At 45.9% G+C, this 27,194-nt stretch overlaps 3 protein-coding genes across 5 annotated transcripts in view; 1 reads left to right on the top strand and 2 right to left on the bottom strand.

The window, feature by feature from the left end:
• LOC139277342 (monoglyceride lipase-like) overlaps nucleotides 1-5,150 on the bottom strand; it is a 63,881-nt gene extending 58,731 nt beyond the window's left edge. The window contains exon 1 of one of the 2 annotated variants that reach the window (XM_070895690.1): nucleotides 4,944-5,150. In XM_070895690.1, coding sequence (XP_070751791.1) covers nucleotides 4,944-5,110 — 167 coding nt within the window. In that variant the 5' untranslated portion in view covers nucleotides 5,111-5,150. The remainder of the gene's footprint in view (nucleotides 1-4,943) is intronic. The other variant, XM_070895689.1, reaches the window with a different exon arrangement.
• Nucleotides 5,151-9,161: 4,011 nt separating this feature from the next.
• LOC139276782 (GATA zinc finger domain-containing protein 14-like) lies at nucleotides 9,162-10,464 on the bottom strand. The gene is made up of 2 exons (XM_070894786.1): nucleotides 9,541-10,464; nucleotides 9,162-9,440 (listed from the first exon to the last, which is right to left on the bottom strand). The coding sequence occupies exons 1-2, from the start codon at nucleotides 10,462-10,464 to the stop codon at nucleotides 9,162-9,164; spliced, it is 1,203 nt and encodes a 400-aa protein (XP_070750887.1).
• Nucleotides 10,465-11,337: 873 nt separating this feature from the next.
• Nucleotides 11,338-27,194, top strand: part of LOC139277340 (monoglyceride lipase-like) — a 73,375-nt gene continuing 57,518 nt past the window's right edge. For both annotated transcript variants that reach the window (XM_070895686.1, XM_070895685.1), the window contains exons 1-2: nucleotides 11,338-11,531; nucleotides 11,721-11,867. In XM_070895686.1, the coding sequence (XP_070751787.1) occupies nucleotides 11,485-11,531; nucleotides 11,721-11,867 (194 nt within the window). In that variant the 5' untranslated portion in view covers nucleotides 11,338-11,484. The remainder of the gene's footprint in view (nucleotides 11,532-11,720; nucleotides 11,868-27,194) is intronic.

Genomic DNA, 27,194 nt, shown 5'->3' with positions numbered 1-27,194 from the left:
GAGCAAAAAGACTTTTGATAAACTGTGGTGCAGCAAGGCCTCAAGGCCAGTCTTAACTCCAGTTCGCATGAAACTAAGAACTTACACAAAAGAACTGATTCCTGTAATCGGCAGTGCTACCGTAAAGGTCTCCTACGATCAAGTGGTGCACAAGGCGATGGTCCCACGCTGCTTGGCAGGAGCTGGTTGGGAAAGATGAGCTGGAAATGGGATGTTGTCCGAGCGCTATCACCCGCTGACGACGCCTCGTGTGCCCAGGTCTTAAACAAGTTCCCTTCGCTGTTCAAACCAGGCATCGGGAAGTTCCAAGGAGCAAAAGTGCAGATCCACCTAATTCCAGGGGCATGACCCATCCATCACAAGGTGAGAGCAGTACCGTATAAGATGAGAGAAAGGGTAGAGATCGAGCTGGACCTGCTGCAATGTGAGGGCATAATTTCACCGAATGAATTCAATGAGTGGGCCAGTCCGATTGTTCTAGTTCTCAAGGCAGATGGCACCATCAGAATCTGTGTTGATTACAAAGTAACTATCAATCGTTTCTCCCTGCAGGATCAATACCCACTATCAAAGGCTGATGACCTTTTTGCAATGCTGGCGGGAGGAAAGACATTCACGAAGCTGGACTTGACCTCGGCCTACATGACGCAGGAGCTGGAGGACCTCACCTGCATCAACACGCACAAAGATCTCTTCATTTACAACCAATGCCTGTTTGGGATTCGATCAGCCACGGAGATATTCCAGAGAAACATGGAAAGCTTACTGAAGTTGATCCCGCGCACGGTGGTCTTCCAGAACGACATCTTGGTTACAGGTCGGAACACAATTGAGCATTTGCAGAACCTGGGGGAGGTTCTTAGTTGACTCAACCCCGTGGGGCTCAGGTTAAAACACTCGAAGTGCGTTTTCCTGACACCTGAAGTGGAGTTCCTGGGGAGAAGAATCACAGCAGACGGCATCAGGCCTACTGATTCGAAGACGGAGGGAATCAAGAACGGAGCTGCGGTCATTTCTTGGACTCTTGAACTACTTTGGTAACTTCTTACCGGGTCTCAGCACACTGTTAGAGCCACTGCACACCTTACTACGTAAAGGAGATGAATGGGTATGGGGCAAAAGCCAAGAAAATACCTTTGTAAAAGCTAGAAAATTGTTATGCTCAAAGAAATTGCTTGTGTTGTATGATCCATGTAGGAGTTTTGTACTAGCATGTGATGTGTCGTCGTACGGCGTCGGGTGTGTTTGCAACAAGCTAATGATCTCCGGAAATTGCAGCCGGTTGTTTATGCATCCAGAAGTCTGTCTAAGGCTGAGAGGGCTGACAGCATGATTGAAAAAGAAGTGTTAGCGTGTGTTTATGGGGTAAAGAAAATACATCAATATCTGTTTGGGCTCAAATTTGAATTGGAAACTGACCATAAGCCACTGATATCCCTTTTTTCCGAAAGTAAGGGGATAAATACGAATGCATCGGCCTGCATCCAGAGATGGCCGCTCATGTTGTCCATATACAACTACACCACCCGCTACAGGCCAGGCTCAGAAAACTGTGCCGATACTCAGTAGGCTGCCATTGCCCACCACGGGGGTAGAAATGGCACAGCCCGCAGATTTAGTCATGGTTATGGAAGCATTCGAGAGTGAGCAATCACCTGCCACAGCCTGAAAGATTAGAACCTGGATGAGCCAGGACCCCTTACTGACCCTAGTAAAAAATTGTGTGCTTCACGGGAGCTGGTCCAGTGTCCCAGTGGAAATGCGGGAAGAGATAAAGAGGTACCAGCGACGCAAAGATGAAATGTGGGATAATCAGATAGTGGTCCCCAAGAAGGGCAGTGACACTTTCATCAGTGATCTCCACAGTACTCACCCAGGTATTGTAATGATGAAAGCAATAGCCAGATCCCACGTGTGGTGACCCGGTATCGATGCGGACTTCAAATCCTGCGTGCACAAATGTAACACATGTGCGTAGTTAAGCAATGCACCCTGGGAGGCGCCAGGTTTATGGTCTTGGCTCTCCAAACCGTGGTCCAGGGTCCATGTCAGCTATGCAGGCCCGTTTTTGGGTAAAATGTTCCTTGTGGTTGTAGATGCGTACTCCAAATGGATTGAATGTAAGATCATGTCGGCAAGCACGTTCGCTGCCACCACAGAAAGCCTGCGGGCCATGTTTGCCATGCATGGGCTGCCTGATGTCCTTGTGAGCAACAACGGGCCATGTTTCACCAGTGCTGAGTTCAAAGAGTTCATGACCTGTAATGGGATCAAGCATGTTACATCTGCCCCATTCAAACCAGCATCCAATGGTCAGGCAAACTATCAAGCAAGGCTTCAAGAGGGTAACTGAAGGCTCACTGCAGACTCACGTATCCCAAGTCCTGCTTAATTATCGCACGAGACCCCACTCACTCAATGGGATGCCACCTGCTGAATTGCTCATGAAAAGGGCACTTAAGACAAGGCTCTCCTTAGTTCACCCTGATCTACATGGACAGGTAGAGAGCAGGCGGCTTCAACAAAGTACATATCATGATAGCGCAAATGTGTCACGTGAAATTGAAATCAATGATCCTGTATTTGTGCTAAACTATGGACAAGTGGCTTCCCGGCACTATTGTAGCCAAAAAGGGGAACAGGGTATTTCGGGTCAAACTTTCAAATGGACTCATTCAAATGGAAACACTTGGACCAAATCAAACTCAGATTCACGGACTATCCAGAGCAACCCACTTTGGACCCTACCTTCTTTGACCCCCCCAACATACACACCAGTGACAACCGACACCGCGGTTGGCCACGACGCAGAACCCATCACCCGCAGCAGCCCAGCAGGACTCACCACACCAGGCATCCCAGCAAGGCCAGCTGCACAGCAGCCCAGCGAGGGCCCAACAAACGATTCACCAAAACCAGCATTTGCACCGAGACGATCAACCAGGGAAAGAAAGGCCCCAGATCGACTCACTTTGTAAATAGTTACACTGTTGACTTTGGCGGTGGGTGGGGGGGGGGGGGGAGGGGGGGCGGGTGTTGTTATATATGTAAACCTGTATATACCTTGTATAGCCACCAGAGGGCTCATCCCCTGGAGTCCCAAGGGATCCCACAATCCCTTGGGAGCACATGTAAAGGAGGCCTCCAGGCTGGAGAGGCACTCTGGAAACCTGCAATAAAAGACTACGGTCATACTTTACTTTGAGCTCACAGTATCCAGTCAGATTCTTTATTCATACACAACAGAACCGAAGAAGCATCTAACTGTTCTGCCTCTGTACCTAACGTTGCCACGCAAATCACACGTGTTCGAGGCTCCGACGTCAGAAAAGACAAAGGAGCTGCGGATAGAAATCGTGGGCATTCACCCTGTCCCTTAATCTCCTTTTCAACTCTCAGACCTGGGGAATCCTCCGAATACCACCCGGCTTTATCAATTGCTGTCTCCGCTGAGCAACTTAATACCACCATCTGCTGCAGCTTAGATATTTCTTTCTCTAGATCTTGGTTACGGTTCTATTCATCAGCAAGATGCTGATCCAGCATCAGAACAGTGCCCCAAATGTCTGAAATCGCCAGTTCTCTACTTCTTTCCTAGCTGATGTTCGCTGCTCTGTGAGTTCTGAAACTTCTCTATCTCTAGCCTCAGCCTCTTCTCCTAACTGTTGAATCACCAGCATTAGACACTGCAACACTAACGCTTCTCTCTTTTTATCACTTTTTAACCTAAACACTTTTATCCTTTTTAACTGGACACTCTCCATTAAGGACTACTGTGTCTCTCGCCATCCTCCTGTCATCCCATAAGGTCCCCCTTTCGACTGAATCCACTCATTAATAAATGACCAGATCACATCTGGAATATACCCTGGTTCTCCATTATTAACTGGAGATCCCTTTAGGTCACAACAACTAGGAGAATGCTCACCCCTCAAACTGATGTGTGGGAAACATTTCTTCCAACAACTCAACCAACGAACTTTTGAAAATCACGTCAGGGTCACCAATAGTAAGGCTGTCTTGCTCTTTTTGCTTTGTTGCTTTAAACATCGAATTACACATACACTTAGTTGTAGAAAAGGCAGGATCGGGTCTTTTATTCAGACATTCATACTATACAAACCAAGTATGAAAGTTACTGAGGCACAAAACTTCACAAGCTAACTCTCTGCTTGCAAAGACCATAAGAACATATGAAATAGGAGCAGGAGTTGGCCATATGGCCCCTCGAGCCTGCTCCGCCATTTAATACGATCATGGCTGATCCAATCATGGTCCACTTCCCTGCCTGCTCTCCATAACCCCTTATTCCCTTATCGTTTAATTAACTGTCTATTTCTGTCTTAAATGTATTCAATGTCCCAGCTTCCACAGCTCTCTGAGGCAGGGAATTCCACAGATCCACAACCCTCAGAAAATAAATTTCTCCTCATTTCAGTTTTAAATGGGCGGCCCCTTATTCTAAGATCATACCCTCTAGTTCTAGTCTCCCCTATCAGTGGAATCACCCTCTCTGCATCCACCTTGTCAAACCCCCTCATAATCTTATACATTTCTATAAGATCACCTTTCATTCTTCTGAATTCCAATGAGTAGAGGCCCAACCTACTCAACCTTTCCTCATAAGTCAACCCCCTGATCTCCGGAATCAACCTCGTGAACCTTCTCTGAACTGCCTCCAAAGCAAGTATATACTTTCGTAAATATGGAAACCAAAACTGCACGCAGTATTCCAGGTGTGGCCTCACCAATACCCTGTACAGCTGTAGTAAGACTTCCCTGCTTTTATACTCCATCCCATTTGGAATAAAGGCCAAGATTCCATTTGGCCTTCCTGATCACTTGCTGTACCTTCATACTAACCTTTTGTGTTCCATGCACAAGTACCAGCAGGTCTTTTTCTGTTTTTATATATATCTTTATTTATATAAGGTAAAGCTAACCTGGGCTGGCTTTTTGGCATCCAATATCTGCAAAATAAGTAATTCCCATCTGCGTTGATTAAATGCGGCAGGTCCCTGTAAAACACGCCTTGAGGAGTCACCCGGTCATCCGGTTCCTGCGAATTCCCAAGGCAACACCAATAGCAACAGAGTGATTCAGCATACATCTTGTTAAAAGAGGGAGACAGAACAAGTCGACGAGTTACATCGCCCTTCTTTCTTTGAACGATTAAGAAACATTGTAGCCATAATAACTCTCCATGGAGTCACGCCCTTTGCTCCGGTGACACATCACAATCCATGTGTGAAACACACGCCACAGAACACAGCACCAACCTCAAATTATTACACGCAACGGATCGCGAAACAATCAGATAACACACGGGAATTCTTATTGCGATATCAAGACGCGCCTGCTTTTTGTTTCAAGTCCCTTCACCCTCACTTGCCCACAAACCTCCTAAAAGCCTGTTAAGACGGTCTTTAAAAAATACGCTCCCTTCCCTCTCACTCAGAATTGCAGAGTATGAAACCAGAGCGACTGCCTCCTTTGCTAATTTGGTATTTTGTTTCAGAAAGAGGGAGAGAGACAGACCCGGGTACAAGGAGAAGGCAGCACTTTGTGCTCATGTATGTACACACGCCAGCTTTCGTCCCCTTAAACCTTGAATAAATAAGGACACATTACACACTACACTGATGAATCCAATACATTCGCCCCAGTCACAACTATTTTGAGCATAACTTTAAATCAAGTGCCCCCTTTTGAAATCTTGTGAACATCATGTGACTGGCTAAGCCACTCAGTGCAACAGCTCCACAATTATTTTTGGGGTAAAACAATAAAGGGGCACTAAAACCGACAAATTAAAACAAATTAACTTTTTACATTAATGTTTCAAATTAAAATTTGGTTGGTGGGGCTGATGATGCACTCCAGTCTCTCACCAGGGATGCCCCAGCTCGAACGTAATCACGAAAGAGAGGCAGGCAGTCAGGCTGAATACCCCCTCGACCGCCCGCTGCCTGGACCGGTTAATGGCCCCCTTGGCCATGCCCAGGAGCAGGCCGATGAGGGGGCCTTCCGACCTGCCCACTCCGCTCCGCACAGGATGCCCAAAGATCAGGAGCATGGGACTGAAGTGCAACCAGAATTTGAGGAGCAGCCCCTTCAAATAATGGAACAGGGGCTGAAACCTGACACACTCCGCATAAACATGGAACACGGACTCTTCCAGACCACAAAAATTACAGACGGCCTGGGAGTCCGTGAACCGACTTAAAAAACGATTGCACGGGACCCTAACCCTAACCGTAACCCTAACCCTCACCCTACTGGCCAAGTCCCCAATAAATAAAGGGAGGATTCCTGCATAGAGAGTACTCCCTGGGGACTCCTGCCTCCTCCGGACGACAAGTGCCCCCTTTTAGTGAGGTTAATTAGGAATCCAGATGTAGATAATTGGGAATCCAGATTTGGCTAATTGAAAATCCAGATGTGGTTAATTGCATATCTGATTAATAGATATTTAAAATTAGTAATAGACACTCTCATTGGACACATAATCTCAATATTCCTGTTTGCACAGGACATGCATGTGAACTTTAACCTTTCTGTTGGTAAAAAAGTGAGATGAGAAGCAGAGTGTGCAAGTGTTTTTTTGATCGTTGTGCGTGCTTCACTTCCTTGGTTACTGAATGGTGGAAGATGTTTGTTAAGTCAAGTACATTTACCTGTATTGGATGTGAGGCTTTTTCCACTGGCTAAAACAGTGTCACCCACAGCTGTGGCCACTCAATGGTTTCTACTGGACAGCACTGGGCTAGACAAAACATACTCCACCGTCAGAGCCAGAGACTGGTGGAAATCCAGATGTGGTTAATTGCATATCTGATTAATAAATATTTAAAATTAGTAATAGAAGCTCCCATTGGACACATAATCTCAATATTCCTGTTTGCACAGGACATGCATGTGAACTTTAACCTTTCTGTTGGTAAAAAAGTGAGATGAGAAGCAGAGTGTGCAAGTGTTCTTTTGATTGTCAAGTGTTAATTTGGCCTTATGCAGAGAGAAATGGGCAAGTCATCTTCTAAAGAAAAGAAAGACAATTTTGGGCGATAAATTCAATTGAATAGCGCCAGTCTTTAGTGTCCGAGAGGGGCGCTAATGCATCGCTAAGTGCTTACCTGCCGGGCGCCGTGCTAACAGCGTCTCCCGCAAACTGAGTGCAGGTGTGGCTGTGCCCTCTAGTGCCACCCACTTGCTGACATCAGTCACTGTGCAATGCCCCATTAGTACCCCGGACATGAACTTCAATGAGATCGCCTGCCTTACCGCCTGGCGCTAATCGCGGCAGAAAAAGCAGGCATTCACAGCTGTCAGAGAAGTTCTCAGGGCGCTAATTAAAGGGATGAGCAGTTGGATCTTTATCAGTTAAGGAACTTGCACTTGCTTGCACTTTATTTCCATTGATTTCACTTTCTTTACTGTCTAACGCTCTTCTTGATGTTCAAATTAGCTCCCTTGCATTTGTTTCTCAGTGTTCAGGTGCTCCAGCTAACTTCCCCTTTAAGCACCAGGATGCTGGTATTACAGCGCCAGAACTTCGTTAGCGTCCCGCGGTAGTGTGGCACCCTAAGAGAAGTGTGGAACGCTTCCTTTAGTGCTCCACTCCACTCTTGGGGCTGGATTTTCAGATGATGTGCGCCCCTTTTAATGTCTGGGCGGGTTGCAAAAACAATTTTTTGGTGTGAAACGAGACGCACACGATTTTATGTATGGACGGAATTTTCGCCAGTGGTTTTGCAGTGGGGCTGCTGTTTTGACCATCATGCATCGCTGTGCTAGCGCCCCGGGCGGAACGGTTGAGCATATTGCCTGATTTAGCGTCCGCCCGGGAACCCGCCAGCAAAAAGCAGTCAGACCCAGCATGCACCAGGCGCTAATGGCGCCGCCTTGAAAATGGAGGAGAAAGTCGGAGTTCTGAGTGATTAAAAGCATTGGGAGAAGAACACTGCGTTACTGCATACTTTTGATTGTGAAGTTTATGTGAGTTTACTTTGTTTTAAAGGACATTTAAGGACATTTTAAAAGATGGGGTCATGCTATGTCAGCCATTAATCATGGCTGCTAAATTTATACGGCGTCGAGCTGGAAGAAGGCTTAGTGATGATCATTTTCAACATAATTGAAGAGGTCACAGATGTATGGGGTGGAGGGCTTACCCCCCACGAGTTTACAGGGAACATCGCTCATACCTACAGCTCTCTGAGGCACAGTGCGGTAGAAGGCTGCGCTTCCGAAAAGAGGTGGTCACAGAGATATGCCAGCTCATACAACCAGACCTACAGCCTACCAGCGGCAACAGGACTGCACTGCCCGTCGAGGTGAAGGTGATAGCGGTACTTGTCTTCTATGCCTCCGGCACTTTCAGACATCAGCGGCAGACATATGCTCCATCTTGCAGCACTCTACACATTGCTGCATTCGCCAGGTGACTACTGCACTGTATGGACGCAGGATGGACTTCATAAACTTCCCAATGACCAAGGAGACCCAAAATGAGAGGGCTGTAGGTTTTGGATGATTTGCTGGCTTCCCCAAGGTTCAGGGTGCCCTTGAATGAATGCACATTGCTCTGCAAGCACCTTTTCAGAATCCAGAGGTTTACCGAAACCGAAAGGGATTCCACTCCATGAACGTACAGATCATCTGCGACCATACTCACCGCATCATGGCAGTCAATGCCCAATATCCAGGGACCATCCATGATGCTTTCATCTTGCGTGAGAGCAGTGTCTCACACATGTTCCAGCTACAATGAGCATCGCTATAATGAGAGCCATGCAGCCACACGCAACATCGTCGAACAGACAATTAGAGTGCTCAAGCAGCACTTCCAATGCCTGAACCACTCTGGAGGCTGCCTGCAATACTCCTGTCAGCAAGTCTCTGAGTTAATTGTGATGTGCTGCATGCTACACAACTTAGTCATCATGATGGGACAGGATTTGCCAATGGGGATTGCAGGACGACAACAGGAGAGAGGGGGGGAGGAGGAAAAGAAGGAGGAAGATGAGGAAGAGGAGCCTGTTGTTGGTGTTGTTTTTGGTGTTGTTGGTGTTGTTGTTGGTGTTGTTGGTGTTGTTGGTGTCATTGGTGCTGTTGGTGTTGTAGTTGGTGGTGGTGTTGGTGTTATTGTTGTTGGTGTTGCTTTAGTTGTTGGTGTTGTTATTGGCGTTGTTGGTATTGTTGTAGTTGTTAGTGTTGGTGTTATTGTAGTTAGTGTTGTTGTAGTTGTTGATGTTGTAGTTCTTGGTTATGAAATTGTTGGTGTTGGTGTAGTTGGTGTTGGTTTTGTTGGTGTTGTAATTGTTGGTGTCTTTGGGGTTGTGATGGTGGTGTTGGTGTTGCTGTTGCTGTTGGTGTTGTTGGTGGTGGTGGTTTTGTTGTTGTTGGTGGTGGTGTTGGTGTTGTGGTTGGTAGTGTTGTTGCTGGTGTTGGTGTTGTTGGTGTAGTTGTTGGTGTTGGTGTTGTTGGTGGAGCTGTTGTTGTTGTTGGTGATGGTGTTGGTGTTGTTGTTGCTGCTGTTGCTGCTGTTGATGTTGTTGTTGTCGGTGTTGTTGTTGTTTTTGTTGTTGGTGTTGTTGGTGGTGTTGTTTTGTTGGTGTTGCTGTTATTGGTGCTGTTGGAGTTGTTGGTGTTGCTGTTGAGGTTGTTGGTGTTGTGGATATTGTTGGTGTTATTGGTGGTGGTGTTTGTATTGTTGTTGTTGGTGTTGTTGGTGGTATTGTTGATATTGTTGCTGTTGTTGGTGTTGTTGGTGGTATTGTTGGTGCTGAAGTTGTTGTCGGTGTTTTTGTTGTTGGTGTTGTTTTTGTTTTTCTTGTTATTGGTGTTGTTGTTGGCGTTATTGGTGTTGTTGTTGGTTTTGTTGTCGTTGTTGGTGTTGTTGTTCGCATTGTTGCTATTGTTGGTGTTGTTGGTGGTATTGTTGGAGTTGGTGCTGTTGTTGGTTTTGTTGTTGGTTTTGTTGTTGTTGCTGGTGTTGTTGTTGTCGGTGTTTTTGTTGTTTTTATTGTTGGTGTTTTTGTTTTTCTTGTTGTTAGTGTTATTTTTGGTGTTGTCGTTGTTGGTGGTGTTGTTGTTGTTCCTTTTGTTGGTGGTGTTATTGGTGTTAGTGTTGTTGGTGTTAATGTTGTTGTTGTTCCTTTTGTTGGTGATGTTATTGGTGTTAGTGTTGTTGGTGTTAGTGTTGTTGTTGTTCCTTTTGTTGGTGGTGTTATTGGTGTTAGTGTTGTTGGTGTTAATGTTGTTGTTGTTCCTTTTGTTGGTGATGTTATTGGTGTTAGTGTTGTTGGTGTTAATGTTGTTGTTGTTCCTTTTGTTGGTGGTGTTATTGGTGTTAGTGTTGTTGGTGTTAATGTTGTTGTTGTTCCTTTTGTTGGTGATGTTATTGGTGTTAGTGTTGTTGGTGTTAGTGTTATTGTTTATGGCAGAGGAGCAGTGAGAGATCATGGCGGAGTTGCGACAGATGAGAGTTCGGGGCCCAGAAGAGCCGAGGGCCCAGGGGCAGCACGGGCCAGCCCACACTGCGATATGTGTGCGCACTAGGTCCATGCAGCACAGCAGGTCTCTAGTCGTCTTGGGTAATCCTTGCCAATGGACCAAAACCTAGCTCTGTCAAGCCCGTGTCGTGGCTGGTGTGCGACGGCCACCACACGTTAAAACAATTCACACTCAAGCATCTTCCACCCCCTCAATTGGAGTTCTGGACTGGAACATCGGGTCCTTCATTGAAACACTTGTGAACTCGTGGAAGCAAGTCATCCCCGTTCGAGGGACTGCCTATGATGAGTGTTATTGGTGTTGTTGTTGTTGGTGTTGCTGATGGTGTTAATAGTGTTGTTGATGGTGTTAATGTAGCTGTGTTGTTGTTGTTGATGGTGTTAATGTGGTTGGTGTTGTTGGTGGTGATGGTGTTGGTCGTTTTTCTGCCCCTCACGCATGGCTGGAGCATCTTGTCAAATACTTCCCGTTGGATCCAGTCCAGGAGCTCACACAAATCATGTGTTAAAATGCAATTCTTCACATGAATACTTTGTGTGAATGGGACTATTGAGATCACCGGCAGAACGCAGAGTCCTTTGTTTATTTTATATTTAATTTTCATATCAGAAATGTTATTGGTCAGATCCGGATTGCGAATTAGCCACATGTGTCCGGTGGCTAACATGTTGGACAACGCTGGTGTAGTGTTAATGTCTCCTTATTTATTCATTGGTAAGGGACGTACATACACTGACACAAAGAACTGCCTCCTCCTTGTACCCGGCTCTGTCCCTCCCTCTGTCGAAAGAAAATACCAAATTCGCAAAAGAGACAGCATCAGCACACCGCCAGAGGCACTCGCTCTGGTTTCTGCAATTTACAGAGAAGGGAATGTAAAAAGAAATCGCAGCAAGATTGCAAATGTGAAGCGAGCGGGATAAGCGACCTGGCACAGCAGCAAGTCCTGAACCCGATAGAAGAGTTCCCATGTGTTCTGCGATTGCTTCGCGATCCGTTACGTGTATTGATTCAAGGTCTGTGCTGTGTTCTATTTCCATTTCAAACGTCTTCTGTGGCGCGTGTGTTGCACACATGGTCTGAAAGATGTGTCACTGTAGCAAAGGGCGCGACTCCACGGGGTTATTATGGCTACAAAGTTGATTTTCTTCAAACAAATATGTAACTTTTTGACTTGCTATGCCTTTTGATCACCCGGTTGATAGGAATTGCTGTTATTGTGTTAAAATGTTGGATGAAAGTGAGGAACGTACGACTCCACAAGGCGTGCCCTACAAGGAACTGCCGTACTTTGTCAATGAAGATGGGAATTACATATTCTGCAGATACTGGGAACCTAAAACAAAGCCCAGGTTAGCTTTACCTTATTGTTAAATATGTATATATATATATATATTATTAACAGGAAAATGTTTTTTGGTTCTGGTTTAACTTAATGGCACGCGGTTGTTGAGTAAGTTTCAAGGTGCAATTGACCCGTGTCAATTTGATACCCCCCCCCCCCCCCCAGTTTAAAAAGGGGAGGAAAGAGTTGGGGGCAAATTGGAGCAGGACTGAAATTGATCAGACAGCGGAGTAACATTCTCGAGTATCAGGCGACGTTGCAAATCCCCACAGAGTGTGTGTTATCTCCTAGTTAAACCGTCTCCATATAATAGAATTTATAAATTATATATAACGCCCAGCCATTCGCGGATATGATTTTTAAATTATTATTTATTCGGAAATTTCCTGGATTAACTTGAAAGCATCGTTTGCGCGTGTTTTTGCAAGGTTATGAAATAATTTTGTTCCTTCGCCCTCTGTAAACTGAGAATGCCTGACAGGCAAATCCTGTTTATCCGATTAAGGGTGGCTGGGATTGAACATAAATCTCTTTGTACCCCGAGTTAAACATGGTAGGATAATCAATAAGTAGGATGAACGATTCATGACTCACTCATTATACAGTCAGATATTTCACCGGCAATAAATTACTTTGTACAAAGGGAGTCAGTGCGAGGTATATGGTTGTACAATGATTCTTCCTCTCCCTCAACTATTCACCATTGTAACTAACTTGAACATTCTCATCTTTGTTTACAAATCCCTCCATGGCCTCGCCTCTCCCTATTTCTGTTATCTCCTCTAACCCCACAACCCTCCGAGACCTCCGCGCCCGAGCATCCCCTGATTTCCATGGCTCCACCATTGGTGGCCATGCCATCAGCTGTCGAGGCCAGAAGCTCTGAAATTCCCTCCATCAACCTCTCTGCCTCACTATCTCTCTCTGCTTTTAAGACGCTCGTTATAACCTACCCCTTTGAGCAAGCTTTTGGTCATCTGCCCAAATATCGCCCTTATGTGGAATTTTGTTTGATAATGCTCCCGGTACTTTACAAACTTTGCAAGTTGTTGTTGTTGTCCCAAAGCGGTTTACAGCCAATGAAGTACTTTGATATCTAGTCATTGTTGTAAGGTAGGAAAGAGGGGTGTTCAACATTCTGAGGGGTTGTGATGGGAAGCAATTGTTTCCACTGACAGGAGGGCCAGTAACCAGAGGTCACAGATTTAAGATCATTGGCAAAAGAACCGGGGGGGGGGGGGATAAGGAAAATTATTTCATGAAGTCAGTTTGTTGTGATCTGGAACGCGCTGCCTAAAAGGGTGGAGGAAGCAGATTCAATAGTAACTTTTAAACGGGAATTGGATAAATACTTGAAACGTATTTTCAGGGCAAAGGGGAAAGAACAGGTTAGTGGGACTCTTTCGATAGCTCTTTCACAGGCGCGATGGGCTAAATTGTCCCATACCATTCCAATGGTTACCCACACACTTTCCAGCAGATTCACTGATTAGCGATCAGGAGTGGGAGCTGGTTGATTCCCCTCCCCCTAACCCAGTGATATCGACACCAATTGTGGTGTTCCCATCCAAGCTGAGCTGAGCTAATTCAACACAGACTGGGGATGGAAGGTCGGATTGCCTTAATTTGAGTGCATTAGAGACCGGATAGGTGCAGTAATACAGTGAACTACAATGAAGAATGAACTTTCTTTTATTCTTTCACGGCATGTGGGTGTTGCTGGCAAGGCTGGCATTTATTGCCCATCCCTAATTGCCCCTGAAAAGGTGGTGGTGAGCCTCCTTCTTGAACCGCTGCAGTCCGTGTGGTGAAGATGCTCCCACAGTGCTGTTAGGGAGGGAGTTCCAGGTATTTAGGAACGGAGCTATATTTCCAAGTCTTGCATTTCTATAGCGCCTTTCACAACCTCAGCTTTAGAGACAAAGTAGTACTTTTGAAGTGTAGTCATTGTTGTAATATAGGAAACATGGCAGCCAATTTGCACACAGCAAGCTCCCACAAACAGCAATGAGATAATGACCAGATTATCTGTTTTAGTTACGTTGCCTGAGGGATAAATTTTGGTGAACTCCCCTTCACTTCTTTGAAATAGTGCTATGGGATCTTTTATATCCACCTGAGAGAGCAGACAGGGCCTTGCTTTATTGTCTCATCAGAAAGAAGGCACCTCCAACAGTGCAGCACTAGACTGTAATTTCAGCCTAGATTTTGCGCTCTAGTCGCTGAAGTGGGACTTGAACCCTTGACCTTCTGACTCCGGGTGAGAGAGCCGCCCACTGAGCCATGGCTGACACTTGCTGAGTTTGGCTGTTGTTACGATGTCGGAGTAGGATTGTGGGTTTGTCGGGTCCACAGTCTCATTAGTGTCAGTACTGCTGCCCCCACTAATGAGGCGATTGTGGGAGATACGACTTTAAAGGATGGAATACGATTTCCCGTCCTTCACTGTTAAGAATGCAGTGAAGTGATCTGGAATTTGCTGCAAGATTGTTTCAGGCGGTTCAAGAATGTCACGTTGGCCCATAAAGTATGTGAGAGTGGATGGGCCAATAGTGCGCTGTGCCAAGCATTTCCTGAAGGGCACGAGGTGGGGAGGAATGTTGAGTTTCCATGATCCAGAGGGAAAGCAAAGTTTCAAACAGCTTAAAAAATACTATTTTAAAAAAAATTGTCTCCTTGCTGGCTGTGGGGTAATGTCCTGGGGATGATGCACTGGTGGATGAAGGCTGGGCCTCTGCCTGTGGATATTGGGAGATCGTGGGCAGTGCATCTGCGATATGCAGGCAAGGCTCCCCAACACAACAATGTACTCCGAAGATTGGCCCTACCATCTCTGAGTCACCTAGACCAAGAATGTCTTCAATTCAGAGAAGACATTAAACCTAGGCCCCTTCTAATCTCTCAGGTGGATGTAAAAGATACCATTGCACTATTTCGAAGAAGATCAGGGGAGTTATCCCCGGTGTCCTGGCCAATATTTATCCCTCAATCAATATATAAAAAACAGATTATCTGGTCATTATCACATTGCTGTTTGTGGGAGCTTGCTTTGCGCAAATTGGCTGCTGTGTTTCCCACATTATACAACAATAACTACACTCCAAAAGTATTTCATTGGCTGTAAAGAGCTTTGAGGTGTCTGGTGATCGTGAAAGGTACTATATAAATGCAAGTCTTTCTTTTTTTGATCATCAGTCTGTGCTAGGGCTGTATTACTGCACCTGTGCTAGGAAAGGAAAATAAGGAAATAACTTGCATTTCTATAGCATTTTTTTGACCTCAAGACATCCCAAAGCACTTACCAGCCAATGAAATACTTCATAAAGTGTAATCACTATTCAATATAGGGAAAGGCGGCAGCTAATTTGTGCACTGCAAGCTCCCACATGCAGCAATGAGACAAATGAACAGATCTTCTGTTTTAGTGTTAGCTGAGGAATTAAAGTTGTCCAGGACACAATGGGAGAACTCCCATGCTTTTCTCCAAAAAGTTCTATGGGACCTTAACCATCCACCCAAGAGGGCAGATGGAGCTTTAAGAAATAGGAGCAGGCCGAACTTCGACATCAACTCCACTTTCCCACCTGATCCTGTTTCCCATAGTGCCCAAAAATCCATCAATCTCAGTCTTGAATATACTCAATGACGGAGATAATACCAAAGATTCATAACCCTCTGAGTGAAGAAACTTCTCCTCATCTCAGTTCTAAATGGCCTACCCCTTATCCTGAGACTGTGACTCCTGGTTCTAGGCTCTGCAGCCAGCGGAAATAACCTCTCAGCATCTACCCTTGTATCATGTACAGACCCCACAACTACTACCATTCAGGCTTATCACAGGGAGCCGTCTATATCAGAAAAATAGCACTAACCATTTCCATTACCATAGGAGTCAACTACAAAGGCGCTGCTTTTAATGTATTTGCGCATTGTGCTTGATTTTTTGTTTTTAATCTACATGCAGAAAAATATCCTGATGGCTGGATGAGGTTCAATAAAGTTGAGGATTAAACTGTACTTGTGTGGCACAGCTGAGGCACACAGCTATGCCTTTCTGCTCCAGTGCTCTGCCCAGCTTACGAACTCTGCATTCAACAGGAATCTCTGTCAGCTGAGAGTCTCAGCTGTTCTCCTGGTGTGCAAGAGAAGCTGAGTTTTAGGAAGATTCCAGCCCTGTTCACATGCTGGTTGAATGAAGTGCTGGTGAGCTGGGTGGGAAGGGGATGGGGGGGGTTAGGCACATGTGTTGCCAGAAGTAACCTACTGTCATTCAGTATCAGAGCAAGGAAATTACAACAAGAACTTGTATTTGTACAGCACCGAACATGGCCCGAGTAGAAATAAGCAAGGAGACGGAGACTGAGCCAAGAAGAACATAAGAACATAAGAAATAGGAGCAGGAGTGGGCCATTTGGCCCCTTGAGCCTACTCCGCCATTCAATGAGATCAGGCTGATCCACTCCTGGCCTCAACTCCACTTTCCTGCGCTCTCCCCATTACCCTTGACTTCCTTATCTTTCAAAAATCTGTCTATCTCCAATTTAAAGATATTCAATGTCCCAACCTCCACTGATCTCTGGGGTAGAGAATTCCAAAGATTCACGACCCTCTGAGAGAAGAAATTCCCCCTCATTTCCGTTTTAAATGGATGACCCCCTTATTCTAAGACTATGCCCCCTAGTTCTAGACTCCCCCATGAGGAGAAACATCCTCTCTGCATCTACGCTGTCAAACTTCCTCAGAATCTTATACGTTTCAATAAGATCACCTCTCATTCTTCTAAACTCCAATGAGAATAAGCCCAACCTGCTCAACCTCGTGAACCTTCTCTGAACTGCCTCCAATGCAAGTATATCCCTCCTTAAACATAGAAACATAGAAACATAGAAAATAGGTGCAGGAGTAGGCCATTCGGACCTTCGAGCATGCACCACCATTCAATAAGATCATGGCTGATCATTTAGATTAGTATCCCTTTCCTGCTTACTCTCCAAACCCTTTGATCCCTTTTAGCCGTAAGGGCCATATCTAACTCCCTCTTGAATATATCTAATGAACTGGCATCAACAACTCTCTGCGGTAGAGAATTCCACAGGTTAACAACTCGCTGAGTGAAGAAGTTTCTCCTCATCTCGGTCCTAAATGGCTTACCCATTATCCTTAGACTGTGACCCCTGGCTCTGGACTTCCCCAACATCGGGAACATTCTTCTTGCATCTAACCTGTCCAGTTCCATCAGAATTTTATATATTTCTTTGAGATTCCCTCTCACCCTTCTAAACTCCAGTGAATACGGGCCCAGTTGATCCAGTTTCTCCTCATATGTCAGTCCTGCCATCCCAGGAATCAGTCTGGTGAACCTTCGCTGCACTCCTTCAATAGCAAGAATGTCCTTCCTCAAATTAGGAGACCAAAACTGAACACAATATTCCAGGTGAGGCCTCACCAAGACCCTGTACAATTGCAGTAAGACTTCCATGCTCCTATGCTCAAATTCCCTAGCTATGAAGGCCAACATGCCATTGGCCTTCTTCACCGCCTGTTGTACCTGCATGCCAACTTTCAATGACTGATGTACCATGATACCCAGGTCTCGTTGCACCTCCCCTTTTCCTAATCTGCCGCCATTCAGATAATATTCTGCCTTTATTTTTGCCACCAAAGTGGATAACCTCACATTTATTCTCATTATACTGCATCTGCCATGCATTTTCCCACTCACCTAACCTGTCCAAGTCACCCTGCAGACACTTAGCATCCTCCTCACAGCTCACACCGCCACCCAGCTTAGTGTCATCTGCAAACTTGGAGCTATTACACTCAATTCCTTCACCTAAGTCATTGATGTATATTGTAAATAGCTGGGATCCCAGAACTGAGCCCTGCGGCAACCCACTAGTCACTGCCTGCCATTCTGAAAAGGATCCGTTTATCCCAACTCTCTGCTTCCTGTCTGCCAACCAGTTCTCTATCCACGTCAATACATTACCCCCAATACAATGTGCTTTAACTTTGCACACCAATCTCTTGTGTGGGACCTTGTCAAAAACATTTTGAAAGCCCAAATACACCACATCCACTGGTTCTCCCTTGTCCACTCTACTAGTTACATCCTCAAAAAATTCTAGAAGATTTGACAAGCATGATTTCCCTTTCATAAATCCATGCTGACTCGGACCGATCCTGTCACTGCTTTCCAAATGCGCTGCTATTTCATCTTTAATAATTGATTCCAACATTTTCCCCACTACTGATGTCAGGCTAACCAGTCTGTAATTCCCTGTTTTCTCTCTCTTTTTTAAAAGTGGTGTTACATTAGCTACCCACCAGTCCATAGGAACTGATCCAGAGTCGATAGACTGTTGGAAAATGATCACCAATGCATCCATTATCTCGAGGACCACTTCCTTAAGTACTTTGGGATGCAGACTATCAGGCCCTGGGAATCTCATCAATTTCACTAACATAATTTCCTGACTAATAAGGATTTCCTTCGGTTCCTCCTTCTCATTAGACTCTCGGTCCCCTAGTATTTGCGAAGGTTATTTGTGTCTTCCTTCGTGAAGACAGAACCAAAGTATTTGTTCAATTGGTCTGCCATTTCTTTGTTCCCCATTATAAATTTACCTGATTCTGACTGCAAGGGACCTATGTTTGTCTTCACTAATCTTTTTCTCTTCACATATCTATAGAAGCTTTTGCAGTCAGTTTTTATGTTCCCAGCAAGCTTCCTCTCATACTCTATTTCCCCCCTCCTAATTAAACTCTTTGTCCTCCTCTGCTGAATTCTAAATTTCTCCCAGTCCTCAGGTTTGCTGCTTTTTCTGGCCAATTTATATGCCTCTTCCTTAGATTTAACACTATCCTTAATTTCCCTTGTTAGCCACAGTTGAGCCACCTTCCCCGTTTTATTTTTACTCCAGACAGGGATGTTCAATTGTTGAAGTTCATCCATGTGATCTTTAAATGTTTGCCATTGCCTATCCACGGTCAGCCCTTTAAGTATCATTCGCCAGTCTATTGTAGCCAATTTCTTAGAGGGACAAGTGGCGTATAGCCACACAAGATTCCTTAAGCTCAGGATCCTAATCTCTGAATTAACTGTGTCACTCTCCATCTTAATAATGGATTCTACCATATTATGGTCACTCTTCCCCAAGGGGCTTTGCACAACAGGATTTCTAATTAGTCTTTCTCATTACACATCACCCAGTCTAGGATGGTCAGTCCTCTCGATGGTTCCTCGACATATTGTCTAGAAAACCATCCCTAATACACTCTAGGAAATCCTCCTCCACCATATTGCTACCAGTTTGGTTAGCCCAATCTATATGTAGATTAAAGTCACCCATGATAACTGCTGTACCTTTATTGCACGCTGTCCCCAACCTCACTGCTACTGTTTGATGGTCTGTACACAACTCCCACTCATGTTTTCTGCCCTTTGGTATTCCGCAGCTCCACCCATACAGATTCCACATCATCCAAGCTAATGTCCTTCCTTACTATTGTGTTAATTTCCTCTTTAAAGAGCAACGCTGCACCACCTCCTTTTCCTTTCTGTCTATCCTTCCTGAATGTTGAATACCCCTGGATGTTGAGTTCCCAGCCTTGGTCACCCTGGAGCCATGTGTCCGTAATCCCTATTATATCATATTCGTTAATAGCTGCCTGCGCCATTGATTCGTCCATCTTATTACGAATACTCCTTCGCGCATTGAGGCACAGAGCCTTCAGACTTGTCTTTTTAACACACTTTGCCCCTTTAGAATTTTGCTGTAATGTGGCCCTTTTTGCTTTTTGCCTTGGGTTTCTCTGCCCTCCACTTTTACTTTTCATCTTTCTATCTTTTGCTTCTGCCCCCATTTTACTTCCCTCTGTCTCTCTGCTTAGGTTCCCACCCCCCTGCCATATTAGTTTAACCCCTCCCCAACAGCACTAGCAAACACTCCCCCTAGGACATTGGTTCCGGTCCTGCCATTGGTTTGTACTGGTCCCACCTCCCCCAGAACCGGTTCCAATATCCCAGGAATTTAAATCCCTCCCTCCTGCACCACTCCTCAAGCCACGTATTCATCTTAGCTATCCTGCAATTCCTACTCTGACTAGCACGTGACACTGGTAGCAATCCTGAGATTACTATCTTTGAGGTCCTACTTTTTAATTTAACTCCTAGCTCCCTAAATTCAGCTTGTCGGATCTCATCCCATTTTTTACCTATATCATTGGTACCTATATGCACCACGACAACTGGCTGTTCACCCTCCCCCTCCAAAATGTCCTGCAGCCGCTCCGAGACATCCTTGACCCTTGCACCAGGGAGGCAACATACCATCCTGGAGTCTCGATTGCGGCCGCAGAAACGTCTATCTATTCTCCTTACAATAGAATCCCCTACCTCTATAGCTCTCCCACTCTTTTTCCTGCCGTCCTGTGCAGCAAAGCCACCCATGGTGCCATGAACTTGGCTGCTGCTGCCCTCCCCAACAGCACCCAAGGCGGTGTATCTGTTTTGGAGGGGATGACCACAGGGAGACCAATACTGTATACAGTAATCTAGGTGTGGTCTTACTAACGCCCTGTACAGTTGGAGCAGGACTTCCTTTTACACTCCATCCCCTTTAAAATAAAGGCCAAAATTCCATTTGCTTTCCTAATTACTTGCTGTACCTGCATACTAACTTTTGTTGTTTCATGTACAAGTACAATATACAAAGATGGGAGGCAGAAAGAAAAACTTGCCTTTATATAGCGCCTTTCATGACCACCGGATGTCGCAAAGCGCTTTACAGCCCATGAATTACATTTTGAAGTGTAGTCACTGGTGTAGGAAATGCAGCAGCCAATTTGTGCTCAGCAAGCTCCTACAAAAAGCAATGTAATAATAACCAGATAATCTGTTTTTAGTGATGTTGATTGAGGGATAAATATTGGTCACGACACCAGGAAGAGCTCCCTGCTCTTCTTCGAAATAGTTCCCGTAGGATCTTTTATGTCCACCTGAGAGAGCAGATCTTGGTTTAACGTCTCCTCCGAAAGACAGCATCTCCGAAAGTGTAGCTCTTCCTTAGCACTGCACTGGGAATGTCAGCCGAGATTTATGTGCTCAAATCTCTGGACTTGAACTTACAACCTTCTGACTCAGAGGCCAAAGAGACACTGAGCCACTGGCTGACACTGAGATTAAGTGCCCAAGATGAGAATGGCAAGGCCAAAGGCCGCTATGAGCACTATAGAATGACAGGTTGCAAGTTATTTGGTGAATTATTCAGGCCAAAAGACTGAGAAACTGTTCAATTTGACCACAAATCAAAATTTTAACTGTTAACGAAGTTGCTGACTGTAGGCAATTTTTACATGATTGAATGCAGGCATTGAAAGCCAAGAGATTTTGGTTGATAACTGGTTCCTGCTAAGCCTGACAATGCAGGAGCAAAGAGCAAAGTCTGAAACCTGGTTGGGGAACCGACTCCAGAAATAGCTGCTTAATCTAATATGAGAAAAATACTGACTGGAGTTATGCAATTGTCTTTCAAAATATGAACTATAGAGGACCAAGAAGCATTGGGCAACAGTTGTTGTCACCTGTTTAAATCTGAAATGCATTTTTGTTACATGCCCTCTGATCTCCACGATCTGGGGGATGTGTTATAATCTTATACAGGGGTGCTCCTCTTGTCATTTTGATTTAAGTTAAATTGTATTACAGCTTTTATAATAAATAATTATTTATACTGGCCCCCTAGGGGGCATAGTCTCAGAATAAGGAGTCGGCCTTTAAAGCAGAGATGAGGAGGAATTTATTCTCTCAGAGGGTCGTGAATCTGTGGAATTCTCTACCCCAGAGGGCTGTGGAGGCTGGGTCATTGAATATATTTAAGGTGGAGATCGACAGAGTTTTGAATGATAAGGGAGTCAAGGGTTGTAGGGTGCGGGCAGGGAAGCGGAGTTGAGGCCAAGATCAGATCAGCCATGTTCTTATTGAATGGTGGAGCAGGCTCAAGGGGCTAAATAGCCTACTGCTGCTCCTATTTCTTATGTTCTTATGTACTGAGAATTAATTGGGTGGGGTCAGGGATTACGGGGTGGGGGTCCGAGAGTACGGGGGTATGGTCAGAGATTATGTGGTGGGGGTCATGGATTATGAGGTGGGGGGGTCAGAGATTACAGGATGGATGTTGGGGATTACGGGGGTGTGGTCAGAGAATACGGGGTGGGGGGTCAGAGAATACGGGTGGGATCAGGTATTATGGGGTGGGGGGTCCAAGAGTACGGAGATGGGATCGAGTCAAATATGGCACAGGTCTCAGTGCTGCACAAATTTCATTTTAACCACAGTCCCTAGTGTTGTTTTAAGGACTTTCAGTCCTCTGCACATGTGGGAGTAAAGTACGGAAACAATTAAACTGTTGATGTTTTGATGTTGTAAATAGAAACATATGTAGGGCAGCGTGTGACTAAACACAGAAAATGTATTTTGTACACTATATTTGTATCTCTACTTCTTGACTTTCTCTCCTGATATGTCCCCGTCTCTTTGTTTCTATTTCTCTGATGAATCTTTCTCCTTCTCTTTCTCTCTATCCCTGGTTCCCTAAAACCGCCATAGTGTTTCTCTGTGACTTTGACTATCTTTGCCTCCCATGTTTCTGTCTCCAATTCGTGCTGTCTCTCTTGATTCTCTAATATCCGTGTGTGTCTTTCTCTCACGCTCTTTGCCTCTCTGTGTCTTTCCTGCATTTCTCTGTTTATTGTGTTTCTCTCTGTCTCTCTTTCTGTTTCTGAGTCTCTCTCTGCCTTTGACTCTTTCTGCCGCTTCTGTTTCTGTCTCAGGTTTCCCTACTATGTCTGAGTGTTTTTCTCTCTCTGTCTCTGCCTCTTTCTTCATCTCCTGTTTCACTCTGTCTAATGTGTGTCTCTGTCTCTGATTCTCTCATGTCTGTCTCCCTGTCCATTTCTCTCTGTCCCTCTGTCTGGCTCTCTGTCTGTCCCTTTCTCTCTGTCCCTTTCTCTCTGTCCCTCTGTCTGTTTCTCATGCTCTTTTCCCTCCCTCTGCCCTTTCCCTCCTTCCCCAGATCTCTCGCTCTTCTGCCTTAAAATAGTGGGATTGCAATTGAGAATCTGGCTGAGGTTCCCACTTCCTGCCTTGGGCTAAACAACAAGAATCAGGGTGACTGAGGATTTCCGCAGCATTTGTAGTGATCCTATTATCAACTTTAAAGAAATGTTCCTAATTCACGCCACACTGTTTCATTGCTCATCATCTTCAAAATCTCCTCGAAAAGTAACTGTTCAGCCGCACCCTCAGCACCGTCCCTGACTCTACCTCCATCGCCTGCGTGGTGCCCTCACACTGCAAACCGGCTTGGGTCATTTTACTACATGAAAGGTGCGACTATCAGTACAAGTTATTGCTCATGTATATTTCTCACCAACAGAGAAACATTGTGAAACATGCTCTCTTTAGTAAGCACCTTGCTACATGTGTATTTTGAGAAAGCCTTGTAATGTACCTGTACATATAATGTACTGAGGTGTGGCAGAGACTTGAGCACGAAATCCAGGCTGACGCTCTCAGTGGTTCACTGAGGGAGTGCTGCACTGGCGGAGGTGCTGTTTTACAAAATGAGACCTTAAACCAGGGCCCCGTCTGCTCTCTCAGGTGGACGTAAAGATCCCACTGCACTATTTCGAAGAAAAGCAGGGGAGTTCTCCCCAGTGTCCTGGCCAATATCTATCCTTCAACCAACACCACTAAGTGATTATTTGGCCATTTATCACATTGCTATTTGTGGGATCTTGCTATGCGCAAATTGGCTTGCCGCGTTTCCTACATTACAACAGTGACTATACTTCAAAAGTACTCGATTGGCTTTGAAGCGCTTTGGGATGTCCTGAGGTCGTGAAAGGAGCTATATAAATGCAAATCCGCTCTTTCTGTATCGTACATTACAAACACTGTACAGCACTTAGCATTAGTTTGTCCACATTTGTTTAGTAATCTGCAATAAACAAGGCCCCTAACAGCATGGGCAGCAGCCAAATCCAGCAGCTCGATTCTTTCTGTTACCTCCTTTCCCCTGCCAAGTTTGTTCCCCCTCCCTGCCCCCCTCTCTCCGCCGAAGGCATTAACTACTTGCCTGCCATGTACCGGAGGTAACCAGCCCATGGTCTTTCCAGACGTTTTGAGACTAGGCTGCTTGACCCTGGATTCTGTCCTCGCCCAAAGTGCACACACACGTCGCCCAGCTGGTGTTCCAGGGAAGTAACCAGGAACAGGGAGACCTGGGAGATTTTACTCCTCCACCGCAGGGGCTGGGAGACCAAATACAACACTCAGCACAGACTGTGGATCTGTACCACTCAGTTAATCACTTCTATAACCAGCTAAGGCTGCGGAGGGAGGGAGGGAGAGGGAGAAGGAGGGAGAGGGGGAGAGAGGGAAAGGGAGGGACAGGGAGGGAGAGAGGGGGAGAGAGAGGGAGGGAGAGGGAGAGGGGGAGAGGGAAGGAGAGGGAGGAAGAGGGCGAGGGAGAAGAGAGAGTAAATATACTTTATTCATTTATTCCAGCAAAAGATAAGGGTGAATATAAAAAGGTGTTTACCCCATGTCTACAATTCACTTACATTAGGAAACAGAGGAAAATATTGCCCAGTTTTAAAAAACATTGCATTCAAGCACATCACCACTCACAGCAGTGCCATTGCCCAGCCTGGCGCTGGAAATCTGAAATAAAAACAGAAAATGCTGGAAATACTCAGCGGGTTAGGCAGCATCTGTGCAGAGAGAAACAGAGTTAACATTTAGGTGGGTTAACTTTCGTCATTTGCTATAATGTCATCTGTGTCAGCTGTGGCTCAGTGAGAGCACTTTCACGCCGAGTCCGAAGATTGTGGATTGCGCTGCCTGAAAGCGTGGTGGGAGCAGATTCAGTCGAAACTTTCAGAAGGGAATTGGCTATATACTTGAAAAGGAAAAATTTGCAGGGCTACGAGGAAAGAGCAGGGGAGTGGGTCTAATTGGACAGCTCTTTCAAAGACCAGGCAGAGGCACAATGGGCTGAAAGGCCTCCTTCTGTTAGATTCTCTTGGCAGGGAGGACTGACAGGGAATATAAAGAAATGAAGGATCTGGGAATCCTTTCTTTCCGCTCCAGCACACATGTACAGGGGTTCATTCCCAAGGCTCATTCTCGCTGCCTTTACAGAGAGATGAAGGAAACATTGTATGAGTGGGTTTAGATGGGTCACTCTTGAATAGATTCAAACTGCCCCATGGCTCTGAAGTGGTAGAAAGCGAGAGAAATGCACAGAACATCTGGCTCGGCCTACAGAGCTGGAACCCGATCTGAGGCAGGAGGCCAGGACACCACGATCTCACGAGTCAGGCGTCACTTCCTGCTCCCCACTCCCCCGAACACGGAAAAGTTGGTAAAGCTGCTTATCGTTGTGTCAGATCGGGTGTGAACGAATGCAACAAACACCTTTTTTCTTATTCGTTCCTGGAATGTGGACGTCGCTGGCAAGGCCAGCATTTATTGGCCATCCCTAATTGTCCTTATGAAGGTGGTGGTGAGCCACCTTCTTGAACTGCTGCAGTCCGTGTGGTGAAGGTGCTCCCACAGTGCTGGTAGGGATGAACTTCCAGGATTTTGACCCAGCGACGATGAAGGAACGGCCGATATATTTCTAAGTCAGGATGGTGTGTGACTTGGAGGGGCACTTGCAGGTGTGGGTGTTCCCATGTGCCTGCTGCCCTTGCCCTTCTAAGTGGTAAAGGTTGCAGATTTGGAAAGTACTGCCAAAGAAGCCTTGGCAAATTGCTGCAGTGCATCTTGTAGATGGTACACATTGCAGCCATGGTGCGCCGATGGTGGAGGGAGTGAATGTTTAAGGTGGTGGATGGGTTGTCAATCAAGCGGGCTGCTTTGTCCTGGATGGTGCTGAGCTTCTTGAATGTTGGAGCTGCATTCATCCAGGCAAGTGGAGAGTATTCCATCACACTCCTGACCTGGACCGATAATCACCAGCTGATTACATCACAACACCTTGCATTGATATAGTGCCTTTAACGTAACAAAGCATCCCATGGGGCTTCACAGGAGCAAATATCAGACAAAATTTGACACCGAGGGAGATATGAGGACAGGTGATCAGGAGGTAAGTTTTAAGGAGCATCGTAGAGGAAGAGAGATAGGTAGAGAGGTGGAGAGGTTTAGCGAGAAAATTCCAGAGCTTAGGGCCAAGACAGCTGAAGGCACGGCCACCAATAGTAGGGCAAAGAAAATCGGGGGATGCACAAGAGGCCAGAATTGGAGGAACACAGAGTTTGTGGAGAGTCATAGAGCTGAAAGAAGTTACAGAGATAGGGAGGGGGTGAGGCCATGTAGGGATTTGAACACAAGGTTGAGAATTTTATTTGTGAGGCATTGTTGGACAGGGAGCCAATGTTGGCCAGTGAGCACTGGGGTGATGGGTGAGCGAGACATGGAATAATTGAGTCATCATAATAGGCGGTCCCTCTAACGAGGATGATTTGCTTCCACGAGTTCACAGGTGTTTCAATGAAGGACCCGATGTTCCAGTCCTGAACTCCAATTGAGGGGGTGGAAGATGCCTGTGCGTGAATTTTTTTAACGTGTGGTGACCATTGCACACCAGCCACCTACGGGCTTGACAGAGCTAGGCCTTTATCCAGTGGCAAGGGTTAACCAGGATGACTGGAGACCTGCTCTGCTGCACAGACCTAGTGCGCACACATATCGCAATGTGGGTTGGCCCGTGCTGCCCCTGGGCTCTCGAACCTCATCTGTCGCACATCCGCCACGATCTCTCACCGCTCCTCCGCCATAAACATTCACCGCATCTCGCCACAAACACTCGCCGCTCATCCGCCCCAACCTTCCCACTCCTCTGTACCTGGGTCCTACCAATGTTCCTGCCCACGCTCCAAAACGGCGACCAGGGTTTTGATGACGTCACCCAGTCTCCCATCTCAAAAACGTCGCACACTTGGAGCAGCTCACGCTGGAGGTTGAAGTGGAATGCCGCTCCAGCTCTTTTATAGCCCGACCAGTATAATTCTGGTGAATCAGCGCTGCTCCCCACCAAGGCCAATATCTCCTTCCTGAGGGACGGTGCCCAGAGCTGAACGCAGTTACTCCAGATGTGGTCTGATCAGAGCTTTGTAAAACTGTAACATCATTTCCACCCCTTGGTATTCCAGCCTTCGAGATAAAGGTCAACCTTCCATTAGCCTTTTGAATTATTTTTTTCACCTGTCCACCAGCTTTAAGTGATTTCTGTACTTGGATCCCTCAATCTCTCTGCTCCTC

This window comes from Pristiophorus japonicus, chromosome 12 (genome assembly GCF_044704955.1).
Source record: "Pristiophorus japonicus isolate sPriJap1 chromosome 12, sPriJap1.hap1, whole genome shotgun sequence".
Taxonomy (NCBI): domain Eukaryota; kingdom Metazoa; phylum Chordata; class Chondrichthyes; family Pristiophoridae; genus Pristiophorus; species Pristiophorus japonicus.
This window is presented reverse-complemented; position numbering and strand designations above follow the sequence as displayed.